Raw genomic sequence first — 22233 nt, forward strand, 5'->3', positions numbered from 1 at the left:
GCAGTGTGAGTTCTGGTAATGGACTTAGCTGTATGTCCTTGGACAAAATACTTAACCCCATCTAAACCTCAGCATCCTCATCTATACCAACACCTTATTCCAGATTTGACTTGAGGCGTGCAGAGCAATCCATGTTCTTCACCTCCCTCACTGCAGAACCCCCTATCTCTATTAATACATTCTGAGAGCAAAGCTGGTTTTACTGGAGCATTCAAGAGTACACTGTGAGGCTGGGTGTGAGAAGATGCCTGCAGCCCGCAATAATGTGTCCCTAAATGTCCCCTCTCCCCAGGCTGGCATGATCATAGACAATGGGGTCAAAACCACCCAGGCTTCTGCCAAGGACAAGCGGCCCTTCCTCTCCATCATCTCTGCCAGGTAATCAACCCTGGGGAGTCCATGCACTCCACGGGGACCTCTGGACTCAGCCCTACTCCCTTCATCCACTCATCCATTCATCCTTCAAGTATCTTTTGGCACGTTCTGTGTCCTGTGCATGGAGCTAGCTGCTGGGGGTACTTTATGGGAAAAACTGAGTGGGGCCAAATCTGAGTCAGGGTTGAGGCCTTAGCAGTTGTAAGGAAAAAGAAATTTCAAGAGGTTTCCAGAAAAATCAGCAAAATCCAATACCTGCTTTTTAATAAGTTAACAGGGCTGGGATAGAAAAGGTGAAGAGAAAAGAAAAGAAGGGAGGAATTTTGCCATCAATTTAATAGGAAGAAACATTGAGGTTGTACCTATACACACATCTGGAGTGCAGCCCAAGGCCAGGAGCTGCTTTTAAAATGTGCTGCCCAAACCTCCAGGTAGTTAGGAAAATCTGTACCCTTTGAACAGACCAAGGTGCTTGCTCTCTGTCAAGAGTAGGCAACACCAGTGACATGATCCTCCCAGTGGAAGATTTTTGCTGGCCTGGATGTCAGGAACATCCAGGCTCAGTGCTCCATTTGGTGGCTAAGATGTAGCAGCCCAGAAAAGGCACGAGGTCAAGGTTACTCTCTGGGGTATAGAGAGCAGGGCATCTCAGACTCCCCTTCCCAGTCTGCATCAAGTGCCAGGGTTAGGACTGGCTGTCTGAACTTTCTCCGGGGCTTTGACCAGGGTTGAGGGGAGCGGTCCTCAATGGCAATGATGAACAAGAGAAGTGACATGTCTGTAGGCTGCATGGGGCTGGCGCCTGAAGAGACGACCTCTGACATTGGTGTCAGGCTCAGAAAGCTTATTGCAGAGCCCAGGATGGGCAGGTTGATTGCTCTTTAGCCTGAGTCTTCTGGGCACCAAGCTCAGAGAGAAGCTCACCACCACCCAGAAGGGCAGTCAGTTCAAGAGTACCCCTTCCACAACAACTCAGTCACCTGTGCCTCCCATGGTGTGTTCCAGATACAGCCCCCACCAGGACGCCGACCCACTGAAGCCCCGGGAGCCAGCCATCATCAAACACTTCACCGCCTACAAGAACCAAGATCACGGGGCCTGGCTGCGTGGCGGGGACGTGTGGTTGGACAGCTGCAAGTGAGTGAGGCATGGGCAAAGTATGGAGACCGCGTTCCTCCCCACCTCCCCCGGGTGAGAGACAGATGTGAGCAAGACAGAGGAGTCCAGGCAGACCAGTGTTTGACCTGCTGGCTGCCCAGCCAGGCAGGGACATGGAAGAGCAGTGGGCAGTGACCCAGAAAGCCTGCTAGAGGCAGCATGTGGCTTCTGTCCACCATGTCAGTGGCTGTGGGTCATGACTGCCCCCAAATAGTCACTGGGCTTGGCTCTAGGTCACAAAGTCATTCATATCACCAGTCAGCAGAAGGAAGGAAGAAGGAAACCAGCACTTTCTAGGCACTTCCTGTGTGCTGGATCCTTAGTCGCATTTATTTCTTACCCTGTTTCTCAGAGACATAAATCCTCATCTCCGTCTTAGACATGCTACACTGAGGCTCTGTTGAGTGAATTTCCTGCAAGGTGAGCAGTTGAACTGAAACTTGAAATAGCAGCACATCAGACTCCAAGCCCAGAGGAAGAAGACAGGGAACCCCAAACTCTGATAGAAGGTCCCCGTGGACAGCTATGGCCACATTGGACAAGAACCAGAGGGACAGGCAGCTGAGCTGGGGTTTCCTCTAAAGGAGAAATGGAAAATGTCCTCCTGGTCTGCCTTTGGTGTTAAAAGTGGGAGGCCATGGACTATCCTCGTGTTCCAGGGGTTAAGAATCTGCTTTGCAATGCATGGGACATGGATTTGATCCCTAATCAGGGAACTAAGATCCCACATGCCACTTGGCAAAACAAAAGGGACACCAGAAGCTATACACGGGAAATAAGTGTATTTCCCCGTTTTATTGTGATTGATTTAAAGGAGACATGGGCTTCCCAGGTGGCGCTAGTGGTAATGAACCCACCTGCCAATGCAGGAGACTTGAGAGATGCAGATTTGATCCCTGGGTCAGAAAGGTCCCCTGGAGGAGAGCATGGCTACCCACTCCAATATTCTTGCCCGGAGAATCCCATGGACAGAGGAGGCCAGCAGGCTGCAGTCCCTGGGGTCACAAAGAGTCGGATATAGCTGAGCTTGTGAACACACACACACCCAGAGCAGAAGGAAGCACAATGAGGGCTTCACTGAAAATGCGCATGTGGGACACTGAACAGGCTTAGATGCATGAGAGCGCCTCTCTTTTATGTGTGTTAAGTCTGAGATGCTCTTGTCTGACCGTCTGCTCTTGTCCCCAGGTTTGCTGACAATGGCATTGGCCTAACCTTAGCCAGGTAAGAGCAGTGGTCATTGCCCCTGACACCTGTGGGATGCTATCTCCGGACATCTCATCTCAGACACCTTCTCTCTGCAGTGGTGGAACCTTCCCCTATGATGACGGCTCCAAGCAGGAGATCAAGAACAGCTTGTTTGTCGGCGAGAGTGGCAATGTTGGCACAGAGATGATGGACAACAGGATCTGGGGTCCTGGTGGCTTGGACCACAGCGGAAGGACCCTCCCCATAGGCCAGTAGGTTTGCAAGCGCAGCAGCTTCCTTGTTCTACCTGTTGTTGTTCAGTCATGAAGTTGTGTCTGATTCTTTGTGACCTCATGTACTGCAGCATGCCAGCACTCCCTGTCTCCTGGAGTTTGCTCAAACTCACGTCCATTGAGTTGGTGATGCCATCCAACCATCTCATTCCCTGTCGCCCCCTTCTCCTTCTGCCTTCAATCTTTCCCAGCATCAAGGTCTTTTTCCAGTGAATCAGCTCTTCATGTCAGGTGGCCAAAGTATTGGAGCCTCAGCTTCAGTATCAATCCTTCCAATGAATATTCAGGGTTGATTTCCTTTAAGATTGACTGACTTGATCACCCTGCTATCCAAGGGACTTGTGGCTTACCTTAAGTGACAGCAGTGGAAGGAAAGATGCTAGTATGTGGTCTCTACCTGTTGACTGTGAATTCCTCTTTTCTCTACTGGCCAGAGAAATCATGGAAACAACTGCAATTAACCAGCAGAGGGGTGAAATCTAGAATGAGAGAGAGAAGTCAAAAAACTGTGTTGAAAGGGTGTCAACAGCAGGGCACAGCTGTCAAAACATATAATGTGGTTCTGAGCCACATCCATGGGAATTTAGTGTCTAGGATGGGTGACCCTGGCTTCCTTTCTCCTTGGACAGCCCACTCACTTGGAGCATCTCACCCACCCCCGACAGTGGTGTGAGGATAGTCAGCCCTAAGCACTTGAGGGGAGTAACTCAGAGGGCGACGCAGCCCACAGTCACATCGCATAGAGATAGGGATCTTCAAGAGAAGATGGGACCAGACTTAGGGGAACAGCATGGGAGATGCTGTCACAGAACCTGCCATGCACTTAGAAGATGAAACTCACCCTATGTGTGCCTAAGAGTCAGCACTGGTTTTGTGTGGGAAAGAATTTTCTAGCCATCAGGTCTGTTAAACAGCAGAGTAGCGCGGCTGTCCTGGGGAGGGTGTCAGAGGCTCTCTATTGCTGGATGATAACCATGTGGTGGGGGCCGGTGCGGGGGGTGACTTGGAGAGGTGATGAGCTAGCAGAGCAGAGGGACTTGCTTAATTCCTTGGAAAACTCCAGGCTGAGTCAGCGGTGAGGATGGTGTTTCTGCTCAGACGTGAATTCAAGCCAGAGAGCGAGCCGCTAAGCCACAAGCAGCAGAGGGCTAAGATTGGCCCTTTCTGCCTTGCCCCCAAGCCTTCTCCTCTTTCTCAAGGATTTATCCTTCCTGCTCCTACAGGTGGGACCCAGGCCTAAGCCCCCAGCACTAGAGGGATGGGAATCTTAGAAAAGATTGTGAGGACAGACCCACAGTCTCCTTGGGCATGAGCGATCTAGAAGCCCTTGTTTCTGTCTAGCCTAAGCTATGTAGCAATCCCTTCAGATCATTTTTACGAGCAACTCTGGGTCTGCGTATTTGGGTTTCCACACCGAGGGTTCCCAGCCTCGCAGGGCCAGGGTGTCCTGATGACTTCCAGAGGTGAGTTTGTTTATGGAAGCCTGACAGCTTGGTCAGACTCGGGCAGGTTCCTCCAACTGCGTTTGAGAGCAGGAGCCCAGGACTACGCAGACTGAATCGAGGGGGATCCCTCCTATATAGGCCTGGGTTGGGGTCCCAGCGTAAAGTAAGCACATAGTTTAAATATAGAGCTAGTCAGAACGGGCTGCCCCTAAAATACCTTAAATGGAAAGATGCACGGAGCTTTTGCTCCATGAGAACACGATTCAGGGCGATGATATTAATCAATTACAAACAGAGAGATACAGAAATACCAGAAGTCCTTGGCACACGGTGTCCTGAAGGCGCGTTGCCAAGACTGGTGTGACCAGGCCCTTCCTCGGGGGAACATGCCTGGATGAGGGGAGCCCAGCTCTGGAGATGGGGACAGCTGAAATGTGGCCACTCCCCAGGGACAGACCCCTTTTCTGCTTTGTTTTCCTTGCTCTGCCCTTCTTTCTTTATGTTTACCGTGGAAAGAGAGGGTCCTGGCCCAAAGTAGTTGTTGCTACTGTCAGGTCGCTCAGTCATGTCCAACTCTTTGCAGCCCCATGGACCATAGCCCGCCAGCCTCCTCTGTCCATGGGATTTCTCAGGCAAGAACACTGGAGTATGTTGCCATTCCCTTTTCCAGGGGATCTTTCCCTCCCAGGTCTCCTGCATTGGCGTGTGGATTCTTTACCACTGAGCCACCAGGGAAGACCCCCTGAAGTAGAGATACCAGTAAAAGCATGAACTCAGGCTTGAAGAATGAGCACGTCTGGATTCAGGGCCAGGCCCAAGATGGATCAGCTCAGCCACCATAGGCCTGTGTTTTCCACACCCTGTTCAGGAGTCTGTGGCAAAGGAGAGCGGCATCTTGTGTCCCCCTGCTGGACCCGGGGTAGAATTTCTGAGTCACTAGTTCTCCCGCAGCCCCTCCTACCTCCAGCTCCAAGCCTTTTGCCTCTTACTCCATCTTTCCCTGCCTCCTGGGTACCAGGGCTTTCTTGAGGTCCTCTGCCAATTCACAGGCTTGCCCTCCCCGTGGGTCCTGCCCTCTCTTCTAAGGGTGCTTGAAACATCACATTGAAGTTACTCTTCCGTTTCACTATACCTTCCGTTCCGTGTCCTCCCGCTCCCTTGTTTCCCAAACCCAGCACACTGTCCATCGAAAGGCTTACTCACAGAGCGGAAACTCATCTGGGGCTTAATCTAATTAAATTGTTATAGCAACTAAGACTCAAGACTAAGGGGATAATGACTAATGGCTGTACTCTCCTGAGGGACATGATATTGATATTGGCACTCTCCAAGAATATTCACCATATTTATCCAATGACTCTTGATAGGATGGAAAGATTTAGGGAAATGTCTGTTCAGAACATCCCCCAAACCTCAAGCCAGCAATTAGACATCCATCCATCCATCTAATAATTCATCCAGCAGTCATTTATTCATGTGTACGAGTGGCTCAACAGTGAAGAGTCTGCCTGGCCATGCAGGAGACGTGGGTTCCATGCTTGGGTCAGGAAGATCCCATGGAGGAGGGATGGCCCCCCATTCCAGTATTCTTGCCTGGAGAACCCCATGGACAGAGGAGCCTGGCAGCCTATATAGTCCATGGGGTCATAAAGAGTCGGGCACCACTGAGCACAGATGCATGCATACTGCATCCGTAAATGCTTTCTTAGTGAATGAATTATTGAGTCAATCATGTTGTGTTATAGGGGCAGTTTTGGGAGGTTGAGTAGGGAGGAGGAATGATTTACCCATCATTACCATCCACCTTGGAGGGTGCAACAACATGGCGGCCCGACATGGCCATCAGCCTGACAGCTGACTCCCTTCACTCCACAGGAATTTTCCCATCCGAGGCATTCAGTTTTATGACGGCCCCATCAACATCCAGAACTGCACCTTCCGCAAGTTCGCAGCCCTGGAGGGCCGGCACACCAGCGCCCTGGCCTTCCGTCTCAACAACGCCTGGCAGAGCTGCCCCCACAACAACGTCACCAACATCGCCTTTGAGGATGTCCCGGTGAGTGGGCCTCCCCCCTGACCCGGGGTGGGCTCCCAGCAAACCCAGACTTGGCCAGTGATTCACAAGTCCCCGGGGGCCTGGAGTCTGAGCTGTTGCCACCACCACAGGGGTTGAACATCCTCCTCCAAGCAGGTCAGGCCACGTCTCAGGTCTGTCTGCAGCCAAATTGGAAAAGTACAAGCAGAGGTTGCCCCACAGGTCAAGTCTGGGTGAATGCCCGCCTGCCCTCAGCCCGCGCAAAACCCACCCAAGCCTTGCCAGGAACTTTCCGCTGCCCTCAGAGTTCTGAGGCTCTGTTCCTCCAAAGCTCTTGGGTTCAACCTCTACAGTCTGGTGACTGGGCCACTTCAGTTGGCACAATTCATTTAAAAAAAAAAAAAAACAGCAGTTTCCAAAGGAATCTTTGCAGAAGAAGCTCTGTTTAATCTCTCCTGGAGACTGAAACATAAACAGGGTCCTCCTAGCCCTGGACGGCAGCAAATTAGGAGCCGGGGCTGAGGTGGTCAGGATGGAGGGCTGCCCCTGAGATGGGCAGGTCCAGGGCTCCGGGTACATTTTCTCTGGGTTACAGCATTCCCAGACCTCCCCCTCCTCCTCCCCCTGCTCCTGCCCTTTGCCTGTCTGCCCAGTTCCTGGCAGCTGAGGGAAAAGATGTGAAATTCAAGTTACTTAATTTCTTTACTCAGGCCATTGGAGGCCTGAAAGAGTTCAGTCATGGAACTCTCCAAGGGCTCATGCTGAAAGACTGCCTTCCTACAACAGTGTACACTCACCCATACACACACACACACACACACACACACACACACATACACATCCTTGCTCACACATATCCCCCTGACATGTGTGTGTGTGTTTGTTTTATATATATATGTAATACTTTCTAATGCAAACACTCACCACCACCTCAACCTCATTTCCTCTCTGTCTCTGTCACACACACACTCCTCTGCCCACCTCCCCACACCCTGCAGTCTTTTGAGCCACGTGTCATAGTACTCTCTGGGGTTGCACACAGCAGCCAGCCCTCCAGTGAGTAGAGGCCAAAACCGCATGCTGGGCCTGAGGGCCGAAGCACAGCAGACATTTGGCTGTTTTTCTGGCTCCGTCTGAAGGGTGAGCCATGCAGTTTCCTGAACTGCCCCTGAGCCTCTCTGCATCGGCTGGTTGGTAGCATCAGCAGAAATCGGGAACTTCACCCTGGCCTGCCGATGGCCACTACCCCCCACCCTCCATCTTCTGGTCCAGCCTCACTTTCCTGGTTTCTGTTCAGATTACTTCCAGAGTTTTCTTCGGGGAGCCCGGGCCCTGGTTCAACCAGCTGGACATGGACGGGGATAAGACATCGGTGTTCCACGATGTGGACGGCTCCGTGTCCGAATACCCCGGCTCCTACCTCACCAAGGACGACAACTGGCTGGTCCGGCACCCAGACTGCATCAACGTTCCGGACTGGAGAGGCGCCATCTGCAGCGGGCGCTATGCACAGGTGGGTGGGGATGCGGGGTGCGCCTCCTCGGGGTCACTGTCATCTACTCGTGGGACCAGCATTGAGCCAGGCCAGAGAGAGACATGGGCTTCTTCTTTTTGAAAGAATCGCTTAGTCTGTTTGTCTGCCTTTGGCTGAGCTGGGCCTCTGTTGCCGCACAGACTTTTCTCTAGTTGCGGCGAGCAGGGGCTGCCCCTCATTGCGGTGCCAGGCTTCTCACTGTGGCGGCTTCTCTCGCTGCGGAGCACGGGCTCTAGAGTGCAGGCTTCACTGGTTGTGGCACACGGGCTTAGTTCTTGTGGGATATTCCCGGACCAGGGATCACACCTGTGTCCCCTGCACTGTCAGGCAGTCCTTTACCATTGAGCCACCAGGAAAGCCCATGGGCTTCTTCTTTATTCTTTTTTTAAAAATTTTATTATAGTTACTTTACAATGTTGGCTTAGTTTCTGCGGTACAGCAGAGTGAATCGGCTATATGTATACATATGGCCCCTCTTTTTTAGAGTTTCTTTCCATTTTAGTCACTGCAGAGCATCAAATAGAGCTCCCTGTGCTCACAGTAGGTTCTCGATAGTTATCTATTTTATACATAGTGTATACATGTCAATCCCACTCTCCCAATTCATCACCAAAAAAATCTGCAAATGGTAAATGCTGAAGAGGGTGTGGAGAAAAGGAACCCTCTTACTCTGTTGGTGGAAATATAAGTTGGTACAGCCGTCACAGAGAACAAAAAACTAAAAACAGAACTACTGTATGACCCAGAAGTCCCAGTCCTGGGCATATGAGTGGAGAAAACCATAATTCAAAAAGATGCATGCACCGCAATGTTCATTACAGCACCATTTATAATAGTCAGGACAGGGAAGCAATCCAAGTGTCCATCAACAGGGGAATGGATAAAGCAGATGTGGTGCACATACACAAGAAAATAAGAGTCATAAAAAGGCATGAGATTGTGCCATTTCTTTTCCTTTTTACTTTTTCTCCCCACCCAATAGAATTTTCAAAAATCCCAAGTGAAAACACTTTGTAAGCAGAGGTCAGGCTCCTGCACTTCCTGTGTGACCTCGGGCAAGTTACCTAAACTCTTGAAGCCTCTGTTTTCTTATATGTAAAATCAGGATAATAGTTGAACTCTCTTAGTGAGCATGTAAGTGTCTCACCAGTCCTCTCCACCAGAAATACAGGCACATGAGCTCAAATGTTCCAGGAGTTACATTAAAAAGGAAAAATAAATGAGTAAAATCTATTTTAATAATAGACTCTATTTAACTCAATATGTTCAAAATGCTATCATCTCAACATGTAATCAGCACAAAAAATCATTAATGAGGCATTCTACATTCATTTTTTTTCCTGTGCCAAGTCTTCAAAATTCTCTGCATATTTGATGCTTGTAGCCCATTTAGTTTGCATTCAAAGTTTCTACAGTTAAAGTCAAAGCTAGTCCTACCAAAACAATAAAGCTGTGTTTCAGGGAAAACTCTCTTACACCACTTTTGAAATTTTAATTAATTAAAATGAAATTTAAGATCTGGGGCCTCAGCCACACTGCCCACATTCCCAATGCCCAGTGGCCACATGGGCAGTAGGCAAGGAAAGTACCCGGAATGTGAAAATATTGGTGACTATATTGATGTTATGCAGAGGAATAACCAGGACTGAATAAGCAAAAGAAACGAGTCTCCAAGGAGACAAAGAGCTGTAAGATGAGGAGGGTAGTGAGCCGGGGGGCCCCAGTAGGGGTAGGAACATATAGGAATGAGGAAGTCTTCACCACCACCCCACAGGCAGGCAGTTATCACCACTGTGGATGTCAGCATCCAGGGTGGGCATTAGAAGGGAGCTAAAGGGGGACTTCTAGAGGTCCGGTGGTGAACACTCTGCACCCTCACTGCCAAGGGCCCGGGTTCATTCCCTGGTCGGGGAACTAAAATCAAAAAAGAAAAGAAAGAAAAGTGCTAAAGGTGGTAAGGTGGTTTGACATCTGGGAAGAGACAGAGCCGGGAGCTAGGGAAAGGGCCATGGTGGCCCCTGGGGGCAGGGCTGTGCTGGGAATAGATTCCAGCAGAGGCAAGAGGGGCTGACATTTAGCAGGAGAAGGGAACAGAGGAAGAAGGGGCCAGGGTCAGAGAGGTCCAGGGTGTTTCTTTCCACAGTAGAAGGGGAGGTGATGCACTGAAGGGGTAGAGAGTGGGCCTGAGCCAGGGGGTCTGCAGAGAACAATCAGGCTGGAAAGAGTTGCCACAGAGCCTGGGAAATGCTGACAGAGGCATGTGGAAGGAGTACCAGGCCATGCTACAAACCCAGTGCAGACGGCTGATGGAGCCTGGAGGGGCACCCCTCTCCCCACGCGAGACTTCCTCAGGCCCACCCCAGTGCTCTGCAGGGGAGGCGGACCCGTGGAATGGTCCAGGCCGAGGGGCTGCTGTGTGTGTGGGCAGGACAATGCGTCTGACGCTCTGGGAGTGAGCAGGTGACATCATGGTCCAGGGCAGCTCAGAAGGGAAGTGTGGTCGGAAGGGAGCTGATGAATGGGAGTCATGACCCACATAATTAAAGGGTGACCAGACCCTTATGCCTTACAGCCACACTCTGAAAGTGAGAGCATCCCTGATTCAGGGCCGAGACATCCCGTGTGGAGGGAGCCTTGATCTTGAGCTTCCTTCCCACCCTTTCTTACTGATACGTTGCTCATCTTCTGCGGAAAAGGGCTGACCAAGCTTGGAGGTTATCAGAATTCACTACTGGTTGATTATTATTAATATTCTCCTTTCCAGAGAGGGTGGGATGTATTGAGAGAGTAGTGTTGAAACATATACGCTACCATATGTAAAAGAGATAGCCAGTGGGAATTTGCAGTTCATGCAGGGAGCTCAACCTGGTACTCTGTGACAACCTAGAGGGGAGGGGAGGGGTGGGACATGGGAGGGAGGTTTAAGAGAGAGGGGACATCTATGGCTGATCCATACTGATGTATGACAGAAATCATCACGATATCATAAAGCAATTATCCTCCAATTAAAAATAAATTAAAATATAAAAGGATGGGAAAAGAACATGTAAACACTAAAAAATAATAATGATAATATCCTTCCTTCAATTTACAGCTTACCACAGGCTTTAAGATGCAATACCTTTAAACACTTAGACTCATGACAACTCCATGTTAGGGCAGGGTTGAAGTTCCTCTTCCCATTTCACATGTGATACAAGCAGAAAGGAAGAGAACTCCTTCTTTCCAAAGGCACAACGTTACTGAACCTTGATGCGATGTTTTCTCTTGGCCACAGCCACAGGGATGTCACCTGACGAATATGGGACACATCCTAAAAGAGGACACGGTGCTTTATTTTGCTTATTTCTTGGCTGTACTGGACCTTTGTTGCAGCGTGCAGTCTTTCTCTAGTTGTGCACAGGGGCTTCTCTAGTTGCAGAGCAGGGCTCTAGAGCATGAAGGCTGGGTGGCTGTGGGGCACTGGCTTAGTAGTTCTGTGTCATGTGGGATTTTATTTCCCCAGTATGGGACTGGACCTGTATCACCTGCATTGGAAGGTAGATTCTTAGCCACTGGGCCACCAGGGGAGTTCTGGATGTGGTGTTGCTTGTTTTTTAATGGATTTTAAAAATTGAAGTATATAGTTGATTTGAGGGCTTCTCAGGTGGCTCAGGGAGAAGGAAATGGCAACCCACTCCAGTATTCTTGCATGGGATATCCCATGGACAGAGGAGCCTGGTGGGCTTCAGTCCATAGAGTCTTGAGAGTCAGATACAACTTAACGACTAAATCACTACCACCCACCAGATGGCTTAGTGATTAAAAATATATATATGCCTACCAGTGCAGGAGACTCGGATTCAATCCCTGGATCGGGAAGATCCCCTGGAGAAGGAACTAGCAACCTACTCCAGTATTCTTGCCTGGGAAATCCCATGGACAGAGGAGCCTGGTGGGCTACAGTCCATGGGATCACAAAAGAGTTCGACACAAGTTAGTGACTAAACAGCAACACAGTTGAATTACAAGGTTGTGCCAATCTCTGCAGTAAAGTGACTCAGTTATACTCACATAAACTTTCTTTTCAGGCTCTCTTTTCCGTTATGGCTTATCACAGGCTATTGAATCTGGTTTCCTGGGCTATACATGGGGACCCTCTTGTTTATCCATTCTAAATATCATAGTTTGCATCTACCAACCCCAGACTCCCAATCCATCCTTCTCCCTCCTCCCTCCCCCTTTTGGCAGCCACACGTCTTTTCTCCATCAGGACATGGTGTTTTAAACCAAGGGTGGCTCAAAGCAGTCAGGCTCTTCTGTCCCTTGGATTAAGTGGCTAACAGTCTTGCTTGCATGTTTGCCTGTGAAATGAGACACCATTGGTCGCCTGATGTGTGCCAACAGCCACAGGGACCAGCCACTCATGCCAGACACCGAGGATGAGAGGGAGAAGTCGGCCACACGCCAGGCTCTTTCTCAAATGCAGACAGGACAGTAGCTGGTTACAGGGGGGTTACTTCTGTAGCAGAAGTGTGAAAATCCTCTCTCCCCTCCTCCTTCCTGATCCCCCTGACTTTCCCCTCAATTTGCTCTCTGCCTATTAAGCAGACACCCCTCCCAAGTTCCCACTGGTCTCCCCTCAACAGAGCACTTTTTTGAAGATGAATGGAGAACATTGGCTGGCTTGCACAGAACGGCTAGGGCCGCATTCACCAGCAGAAAGAGATGCCCCCTTATTTGGCCTCCTCTCATTCAAGCTTTCTAAAAAGGGCTCTGTGAAGAGCAAGCGCTTGTGAAAGTGTACTCTGTGCTCAGATGTTAACCAGATGCTCCCGGGATGACCCCTCGTAATTGCCCCGTTGTGTGTTTCCTTTTTGGGCTCTAAAAGATGTACATTCAGGCCTACAAGACCAATAATCTGCGGATGAAGATCATCAAGAATGACTTCCCCAACCACCCTCTCTACCTGGAGGGGGCCCTGACCAGGAGCACACACTACCAGCAGTACCAGCCAGTCATCACCCTGCAGAAGGGCTACACCATCCACTGGGACCAGACCGCCCCCTCTGAGCTCACCATCTGGCTCATCAACTTCAACAAGTGAGTAGGGGGCCTCATAGGAGCAAGGTGACCTGGGGACAGCTGCCCTGGCTCCGCTCAAAGCTGTGGTGATAACAGGGCCTCGTTTCAAAGTCCTGGGCTTACTGCTCACAGAATCCCAGGCTAGCCCACGTCACCCCTTCACGAGGGTGCACCTAGAGGGCTTGACATCATCTAGTGGTTAAGAGGCAGAAGACCCGGGCTGAGGCCCTGTTCCACGCATGGATGACGTCGCACAGGGTGTCTGACCCTCGGAGCCTCAGTTCCTTCCTCATCTAGGAGATGAGCCTGCATAGTGTGACTTCGCAGAGTTGTAGTGAGGATGGAGTGTGAGAGTGTACGGCAGGCATTGCACCCAGCACCTGGTTTATGAAGTGCTCGATGTATGGCAAAAATCCCGGGCATCCTCGTTTTACAGAGAGAGACGAGACTCTGCGAGGTGAAGGGGTGAAGCTGAGGGCATCTGGAGAGCGCTTCATGTATTTGTTTATGTCACGTATCTTCTGTGCATGAACATCGTTAACTTGGCACAGTATTCCCGTGAGACAGATATTTATCCCATGCAGAAAAGAAGACCCAGAGAGCTGAGATGGGCCCCACAATCAGGCTGAACCAGGAAGGAGCTGAATCCAGATCTTACCGACCCTGGTTTTTTTACTCCGGCCCTGTTGAAGTGAAAAAGTGAAAGTGTTAGTCGCTGAGTCGTGTCCGACTCTTTGCAACCCACTGGACTGTGGCCCACCAGGCTTCTCTGTCCATGGAATTCTCCAGGCAAGAATATTGGAGTGGGTGGCCAGTCTCCTCTCCAGGGGATCTTCTTGACCCAGGGATTGAACCCAGGTCTGCATTGCAGACAGATTCTTTACCATCTGAGCCACTAGGGAAGCTCCTAGCCCTGCTGGAAGAAGGTCTTTTCATCTTTCCTAGCCAGTGTTCCACATGGAACACACAGTGCAGACCCTGGGACACCCCACTGGCCCATGGCCATCATCCACTCATCATTTCTCCCTCTGTCCTTGAACACTGTGTGACCCAGTCATGACCAACAGCAAGTGTTCTTTCAAAACTCCACACTGAAAAGTGAACATGCCATTCGGTGGAGAATGCTTGGGTCTTCGTCCAGTGCACACCAAAGAGGCCCCGTGGCTGGGACACCCTTACTCGTCACCTGATGACTGTCCTTCCGGTTCTAGGGGTGACTGGATCCGAGTGGGACTCTGCTACCCCCGGGGCACCACCTTCTCCATCCTCTCGGACGTCCACAATCGCCTGCTGAAGCAGACATCCAAGACAGGCATCTTTGTGAAGACCTCGCAGATGGACAAAGTGGAGCAAAGCCACCCTGGCCGCAGCCACTACTACTGGGACGAGGACGCAGGGTGAGGAGCCCTCTCAGGTTGTCCCCTAGCCTTTCCAGTAATCCCAGACCCACCGTGCAGTGGGTAACCTAATACCCTTTCCCAGGCACTTCTGATCTCAGGCAGATTGTACCATCCACCGGTTGTTTTTAAAGCTGTGAGGCTGTGGGAGGAAAATAAGCATGCTCTTAATATACATGAGGATTATAGGGAAGCCACGTATTTCAGGAGAAACAATGTGAGACAGTGACTCTTAGAACTGAGAAAATGTGGCACGTGACCTCAGCTCCTTACACCCCAGCTAGAGCAGATGATCTCATCCTGGATTCAGAAATAAGGAGAGGAGGCACAGGGTGAAGGGTAACGACTTGTTCAGAGAACCTAGCATGAACTCGGTGCGGCTGGTCTTGAGCACATACCTCTCTGCACCTCCACGTCCTCCCCTTTTTGCTGAACTGCACTAGGTCCTATTCAGTAGGGACATCATGGGGACAGAGTCCCTGTTCCTGGAGACAGGGAGCTAGGAGGTCACCTTCCCTAGAGAGAGTTTTACTCTGACATCTTAAGAATGCTGACATGTCTGCAGAGCAATGAGCCTGTTGTTAGCCAACTCTCCAGGGACTCAGGATAAAAAATTGTTTCATATTCATTTTTTCCATTCTTTTTTTTAAATATTTTTATTTATTTATTTGGCTGCTCTGGGTCTTAGCTGTGGCTCATGGCATCTTTAGTTGAGACATGCAAATTCTTAGTTGCAGCATGTGGGATCTAGTTCTCTGACCAGAAGGGATGGAACCCAGGCCCCCTGCACTGAGAGCCAAGAGTCTTAGTCACTGGACCATCAGGGAAATTGGTGTACTTTTTTTTTCCATCCTTGAATTGAAATCAACATTTAGGAAATAGAGGATGCTTAGAAATATCTATAAAGATAGGGCTTTATCAATTTGATTAAAGGGAAATTCAGATTTGAAAGTCAGAAGTGTAAGTAAAAATGCTGGGGTCTAGAGAGGCAGCGTAGAGCACCGCTTCCCCACATCAGTTCTAAACCAGTGGTGGGGCAGACAGGACAGCAGGTGAAGAGGGACCTGTCTCACTGATGACAGAGCTGATGACATCTCAGTGATGTCCCACAGATGTCTCACTAGTGAGCAGAGCTTCCCAATACTGGGTGCCTCTACCCAGCCCTAGGCTACTTATTTCATGAGGGTGGCCATGCAATGACATTGAAACCAGCGTTGTGATTCATAAGTAGCCCTGAGTGAGCCACCACACAATGCTGGAGTCGTTTTTCTATAAGCTTTGAAAAGGTAACTAATTTTTTTTGTTCATTCTTACCTGAAAACTCTTCATTTGACCATATGACTTTTGAAAAACAGAATAGCACACCAAGATAAAAGATGAAAAAAGAGTTCAAATAACTCAGCTATGAACTCCTAGTCCAATGGAGGAGAAAAGCTTGCCTGGGGAACCCTGGCGATGACGGGAGACTCATCTGACGTCCCAGGGGAAAGCCTGTTTTTTAAGAAGTCAGCATACTCTTTGATATTCCGATGCCTATGCCAAAATATTAAAGGAAAGCATCCCATGTTCATATGACTGTGGTATTTGTGAATAAAACTTATTCCTTTTTGGTACCCGTGGAGATTATAGCATGGTCTTTAGGGTTTAGGACCTGGGTAACGTTCATGCCTGTAGTAATATTCATGAGGATAACAAATGTCATAGGAAATAACTTCCAAGTGACGTGTAAATAATAATAAGCAGATTCCCTGATGGCTGAGTGGTTAAGAATCCGTCTACCAATGCAAGAGACTTGGGTAAAACCTCTGCGTCAGGAAGATCCCCTGGAGAAGGAAGTGGCAATACCCACTCCAGTATTCTTGCCTCGGAAATCCCATGGACAGAGGAGCCTGGCGGGCTACAGTCCTTGGAGCCACAAAGAGTCAGACACGACTTAGCAACTAAACAACAACAGGGTACACGGAGGGCAGACCAGAGCCTCCCCCATCCCACCCCGTTGGCTGACCTATATACCACACCCAGCAGCCAAATGAGCCACTCCACTTTCCCCGGGAAGACATCAGTGAGGGGACAGGATGGGTCCAGGAGTGTCTAGAAAACTCCCTCCATATGAAGACTAGAGAAGGAATTAAATATCCCTCATAGAACAGCAGAAACTATTATGATTTTAAAAATGTAAATAAGGTGAAGTCTTCCTCGCACCATCTATGCGTAATATCTTCTTTTAGGATCATGAGAATTGCTTTGTTCCAGAGGTGTGAATTTTTCAAATGTAAACTGCCACTAAACAAGTTGAACCTTTTTTGATGAAAGATTTTTTTAGTTTACAGTTTTCCCCTTAGAGCAGATTCTGCTGCTTAATTTACCCTTTTTATTGGCTGCTTAGCTCATCATTATACCTATTGATTATCACACTGGGCTTTAATTCAGTGACAGCCTCAGGGACGAGCTCGGTTGTAAGATGCTTGTTTCCTGTGTAGAAAGCCAAATTCTTAGGCTTTTTGAATTCTTAGGGCTGTTTTCCATGATCTTTCTGCCTGACAAATGTGTTACTCTTTCTTACGTTCTGAGCACCTGCCTTCAATGGCTACCTTCTATTCTGCTATGCCCTAGGATACCTGATAACCAGCTTGTTATAACTGGAGAAGTGCCAAGTTAGGAAGCCAGAAAGCATTCTCCTCACCAGGCACAGGGTGGGGATAAAATGCCAGCTCTGCCCCTTTTGTGCTGTGTGGTCCTGGCAAGTCGCTTCACTTCTCTGAGCCATTGAGATGCGAGAAATGGGATAACAGTGCTTGCCAGACTAGATTGTCTGAGGGTTAAATGAGATAATATGTCTGTCAATGGCATGTGTCTAGCAGAGCAGAGAGTACGTGCTCGGAAAATGAAAATTGTCAGTATTAGCTTTTTCCTCGATGCATTTTTTTTTCATTTCTCCAACCACGTACGACCTTGTGGAGGTGGGGGGGGGGTCCTCCTCCATTCTGTGGGGCCTGCTGGGTCTAGCACTGTGGCCAGCACAGAGCGCGGAGGCAGAGGGAGGAGGAAAGCGGGTGGGGGGAGGAGGAAGATGTGGATGCCAAAGAGAACCGCCCGCTCTGCTTCTGTGTGCAGGCTGCTTTTCCTGAAGCTGAAAGCTCAGAATGAGAGAGAGAAGTTTGCCTTCTGTTCTGTGAAGGGCTGCGAAAGGATAAAGATTAAAGCTCTGATCCCAAAGAACGCAGGCATCAGTGACTGCGCGGCCACAGCCTACCCCAGGTTCACGGAGAAGGCCATCGTGGACGTGCCCATGCCCAAGAAGCTCTTCAGTTCTCTGCTGGTGAGTGGCCGACAGCCAGCCGAGCCCCAAGCCCCTCATGGTCTTCTCCGGACCTCTGCTCCCCTCTTTAAACCCTTTCCCATGGCTGAGGGGTTACAGGGAAGTGAGGGGGCTAACCAGCCCTCGAGCTGGACGCTGGACTTCCTGAACCTGACACCCACCCTGGGTTTTTGTTTTTTCTCTAGAAGACAAAGGACCACTTCTTGGAGGTGAAGATGGAGAGTGCCAAGCAGCGCTTCTTCCACCTGCTGAACGACCTGGCGTACATCCAAGTAAGCCTCCGTCCCTGTGCCCGGGGCGTCTCTGCTCACCGAGACCTCGTGTCAGTGCCTAGGGCTGTGGTTGCCAGTGACTGCCAGCCAGGTGGCTGAAGACAACAGAACCTTCCCCGCATAGTTCACAAGCTGGATGCCCGACACCACAGGGCTGCCAGGGTTGTTTCCCCCTGCAGGTGCTGAGGGCGAGTCCTTCCCTGGCTTCCTCCAGCTTCTGCAGCCACCAGCAGCCTGGATGCCCCCCTTCCTAGCTCACAGCTGCATTCCCCCAGCCTCTGCCCTGTCCTCATGTGGTCTTCTCCCCCATGTCACTGACTTTCAGACCGCCCTCTTCCTTGTCCTTATAAGGACATCTGCCTTTGGATTTCGGGCCCATCCGGGATCCAGGATGACCTCATCTTGAGATCGTTAACTTAATTATATCTGCAAAGGCCCTTGCTCCAAATACAGTCACTCCCAAAGGTTGCAGTAAATGTGTCTTTTTGCGGGGAGGCCATCCCAGGTGGCTCAGTGGTAAAGAACCTGCCTCCCAATGCAGGAGACACAAGTTTGATCCCTGGGTTGGGAAGATCCCCTGGAGGAGGAAATGACAACCCACTCCAGTATTCCCACTCTTGCCTGGGAAGTCCCATGGACAGAGGAGCCTGGTGGACTACAGGCCATGTGGTCGTGAAGAGTCAGACATGACTGAGCAACTGAGCATGCACACACACACACACACACACACACACACACACACACACACACACATGTCCTTTAGCCACTACGCAGGGCTGTAGGAACTGACTGAAGTGGGTTTTATGCTTTGAACAGCTGCACTGGCGCCCTCTGCCTTCAGAGCCTACGTGGGACCCAGGTGGGCAGGAGAGCCTCAGGGACCCCCTCCCGACCTCCACGTCACACTCTGTGTTGCCTGTCATCTGCAGGTGGACGGGAAGAAGTACCCCAGCTTCGAAGACGGCATCCAGGTGGTGGTGATTGACGGGAAGCACGGGCAGGTGCTGAACCACACCGGCTTCAGGAACGCCATCCTGCAGGGCATCCCCTGGCAGCTCTTCAATTACGTGGCGACCATCCCCGACAAGTGAGTCTGGCCGAGGCCCCCTCCCTGTCCCTGGGGCCTGCGTCACAGTCCAGGCTGAGGAAGCTTAGGGAGCCTCCACGCACTGTCCACGGCTTCCTGGGTGGCTCATTGGTAAAGAATCTGCCTGGCAATGCAGGAGACACGAATTCAGTTCGTGGGTCAGGAAGATCCCCTGGAGAAGAAAATGGCAATCCAGTCCAGTATTCTTGCCTGGAGAATCCCATGGACAGAGGAGCCTGGTGGGCTACAGTCCATGGGGCTGCAAACAGTCAGACAAAACTGAGCGACTGAACAATAACAATAGCCGTCTGCCCATCCATGATGGGAGCAGGCCAGGAAGGCTCCCTACCTGGTGCCTCTGAGATGGGAGCCCGGGGCTGCTGGGAATGCAGGTCAGGCCGAGTCTACCAGCTACACATGGGAAGCCTGCCCCGGCCCTCCGCCCCCACCCGGCACACTCTCCCAGCGTGAGCTCATCCCCGCCCGCACTCACTGCAATCCAAATGTTGGTGGCTGCCAAGCCTCTCCAGCCCCCGTCTCCCTGCTAAATGCCAGATATTTTTATCCAATGGCCACTTGGACTCTGCCACCCAAATGTCCCCTATGGAACTGAATTCTCATCATTTTTTTTTTTTAATCCTCTAAACCAGCCACCCCTCTTGGCCACATTTTGGTGAAATCGTCATCTCCCATCCAGGCAACTAGCTACACCAGAGTCCAGGCATCACATTTGGTTCTGGTCTTTCTCTCGTTTTGACATCATCACACTCAGTAACCACACCTGTCGCCGGCCTGCACCGTGGCTCCCCTGCTCATTATCCCATGACATCCTCTGCATTGCCTCCAGTCTGCCACCCACACTGTCAGCACAGTGACCCAAGAGACTCCCTCGCCCAGCCTCTCCCACGTGAATCTACCCACCATACTTGCCGGGGGGCATTAAGCTTCTTAAACACAGGTGTCCCCTGTCCCCTTTCCTAGGGGTAATTTCTCTGCCACCTTCCAAAACTAACTCACACGTCACCTGTTTGGTGAGGTCTCTTCTGATCCATCCAAAAGTTTCTACCCATCCCTGCCCCCCACAGAGGACCAGTGGATGTATCTGCTCCTCATCTAGGGTCTGGATTTTTATTTTTTTTAAGCCTTTTATTTTATATTAGCAAAGAGCCAATTAAGTGTTGTGATAGTTTCAGATGGACAGCAAAGGGACTGAGCCACACACATACATGTATCCATTCTCCCCCAAACTCCCCTCCCATCTGGGCTGCCACGTAACTCTGAGCAGAGTTCCATGTGCTATACAGTAGGCCTTGCTGGTTATCCATTTTAAATACAGCAGTACGGGGATCGTATCCAGCTCGTATTTTCATTTCTGGTATAAGGGAGAATTCACTCCAAAGCCACAACCTGGGCTAGCAGGCAGTCTAAGTGCTTCATGTGGTACCTGTCATCCAGGAGGTGCTTGGAAAATATTTACTGATGAAAACAAACGTGCTTCCCAGATGCTATACGAGGGCCTGACTTGAACTGGACGCTCTGTGAGATTCCAAAGACAGGGGTGGTGCTTGACCACCTTTGGTCATGAGCTTCTTCAGCATCATGTTTTCACATGCAGATTCATACCGAGGCAGGAGATTAGCTGACTTGGGGAAAAAGAGGCTCATCTAGAGATTTTTAGTTTTCTTGCCTTTTGGGGTCAGAGGAGTTTTCCTGGAAATGAAATAGGATGCAGAAGCCTAGAATAAGAAATGGAAATGCAGGAACTTCCCTGGTGGTCCGAATGGTTAAGAATCTGCCTTGCAATGCAGGAGACGAGGTTTGATCCCTGATCAGGAACTGAGGTGCTGCAGAGCAACTAAGCTCCAGTGTGTTGCAACTTCTGAGCCCAAGCAAATAAAAAAAGAAAGAAAGAAAGAAAGAAATCGCAATGCAAAGCTGCTCTGTTAAAAACCAGGGGTGAGAGGCATGGGGTCTCCCCATCCAGGGCTCCTCTCAGCCCGTGCTGCAGCCCCAGTGCACCTTGCTGGGGACAGCCCTCACCAAGTACCTGCTCTGAAGCATGCCCTGGGTTGGCACTGGGTACCCAGGCAAGAACCGGGTACCCCCCAGACCTCAGGGAGAGCAGCAAGGGTTGAAGGAATAATGCAAGGCAGGTCCTGCCCCACTGTCCCCGCGGGTCCCAGCCAGGTGGCCCCATCTTTCCACCCCACCCACAGGGCCACCCCAGCCCCAGGGCCCCAGGGAAAGGAGGACGCAACCACTCACACCAGAACCTTCCGGGATGGCTTCCGGGGGCTGCCTCAGTCAGCACCCCTTGGGAGCCTCGTGTTGACAGGTGTGGGGGCTCAGTGGGCATGAGAAGCTCAGGCCAGGCAGAGAGGGGCCCCTGAAGAGTACAGGCAGCTTCTGGTGCTGCCAGGAGGCCGGGTCACATGAGTAGCTCCATCTGTCTCCCACCCTACTCCCAGAGGGCATGCTCTTCATTTGAGTCCAGCCCAGCAAGGAGGTTTAACTGAGCCAAAGGGGTGTTAGCTTCGTTTCTGAATGGGAGCGACGGGGACAGTCTCCTGGGAACAGAGCCTGGATCCAGAATCCAGAGTCAAGGGTGTTGGCAACGCACTGCCCTCCTCCCCGCCAGCCCTCTGTGATCCAGAGGAGCCGGGGCGGCCCAGTTCCCCTCTTCTCTGCTCTTCCCACACACGAGCTCTTTACATTTTGACAGCTGTCTTTCTGCTCCCTACGGGACACGTATAGGGGTAACAACGGCTTCCAGAGTCCTATGCAGTTTTTCCATGTCTGGACTGCGGTCTGTGGTTACAGGACTCCTCTGAGAGGAACGCTAGAAGGCCCAGTGGGCCCTGCCCCGCTTCTGCGCCTGGGGGGGTGTGCATCTCCCGCTGGCTGGCTCAGCAGGCTGCGTGGACCCCCACAGGGGCCGTTCTCCAGCACTTTGGCCCGATCGCACCCGGGCCAGGGGACTAGAGATCTCAGCTCCTCAGCAGGACTCTTGCAAGTCAAGTCCTTCGGTCTGGGCAGCCCCAGGCCTGCTCCTCCTCCCATCCCAGG

The 22233-nt window shown here is 50.8% G+C and overlaps 1 protein-coding gene across 4 annotated transcripts in view; it reads left to right on the forward strand.

The window, feature by feature from the left end:
- CEMIP (cell migration inducing hyaluronidase 1) overlaps window positions 1–22233 on the forward strand; it is a 160708-nt gene that overhangs the window by 132716 nt on the left and 5759 nt on the right. For all 4 annotated transcript variants that reach the window (XM_027957132.2, XM_042235148.1, XM_042235149.1 and 1 more), the window contains 11 exons: window positions 293–378; window positions 1381–1512; window positions 2722–2757; window positions 2838–2993; window positions 6335–6515; window positions 7792–8007; window positions 12899–13110; window positions 14304–14489; window positions 17604–17808; window positions 17994–18080; window positions 19010–19167. In XM_027957132.2, the coding sequence (XP_027812933.1) occupies window positions 293–378; window positions 1381–1512; window positions 2722–2757; window positions 2838–2993; window positions 6335–6515; window positions 7792–8007; window positions 12899–13110; window positions 14304–14489; window positions 17604–17808; window positions 17994–18080; window positions 19010–19167 (1655 nt within the window). The remainder of the gene's footprint in view (window positions 1–292; window positions 379–1380; window positions 1513–2721; window positions 2758–2837; window positions 2994–6334; window positions 6516–7791; window positions 8008–12898; window positions 13111–14303; window positions 14490–17603; window positions 17809–17993; window positions 18081–19009; window positions 19168–22233) is intronic.

Source organism: Ovis aries, chromosome 18 (genome assembly GCF_016772045.2).
Source record: "Ovis aries strain OAR_USU_Benz2616 breed Rambouillet chromosome 18, ARS-UI_Ramb_v3.0, whole genome shotgun sequence".
NCBI lineage: Eukaryota > Metazoa > Chordata > Mammalia > Artiodactyla > Bovidae > Ovis > Ovis aries.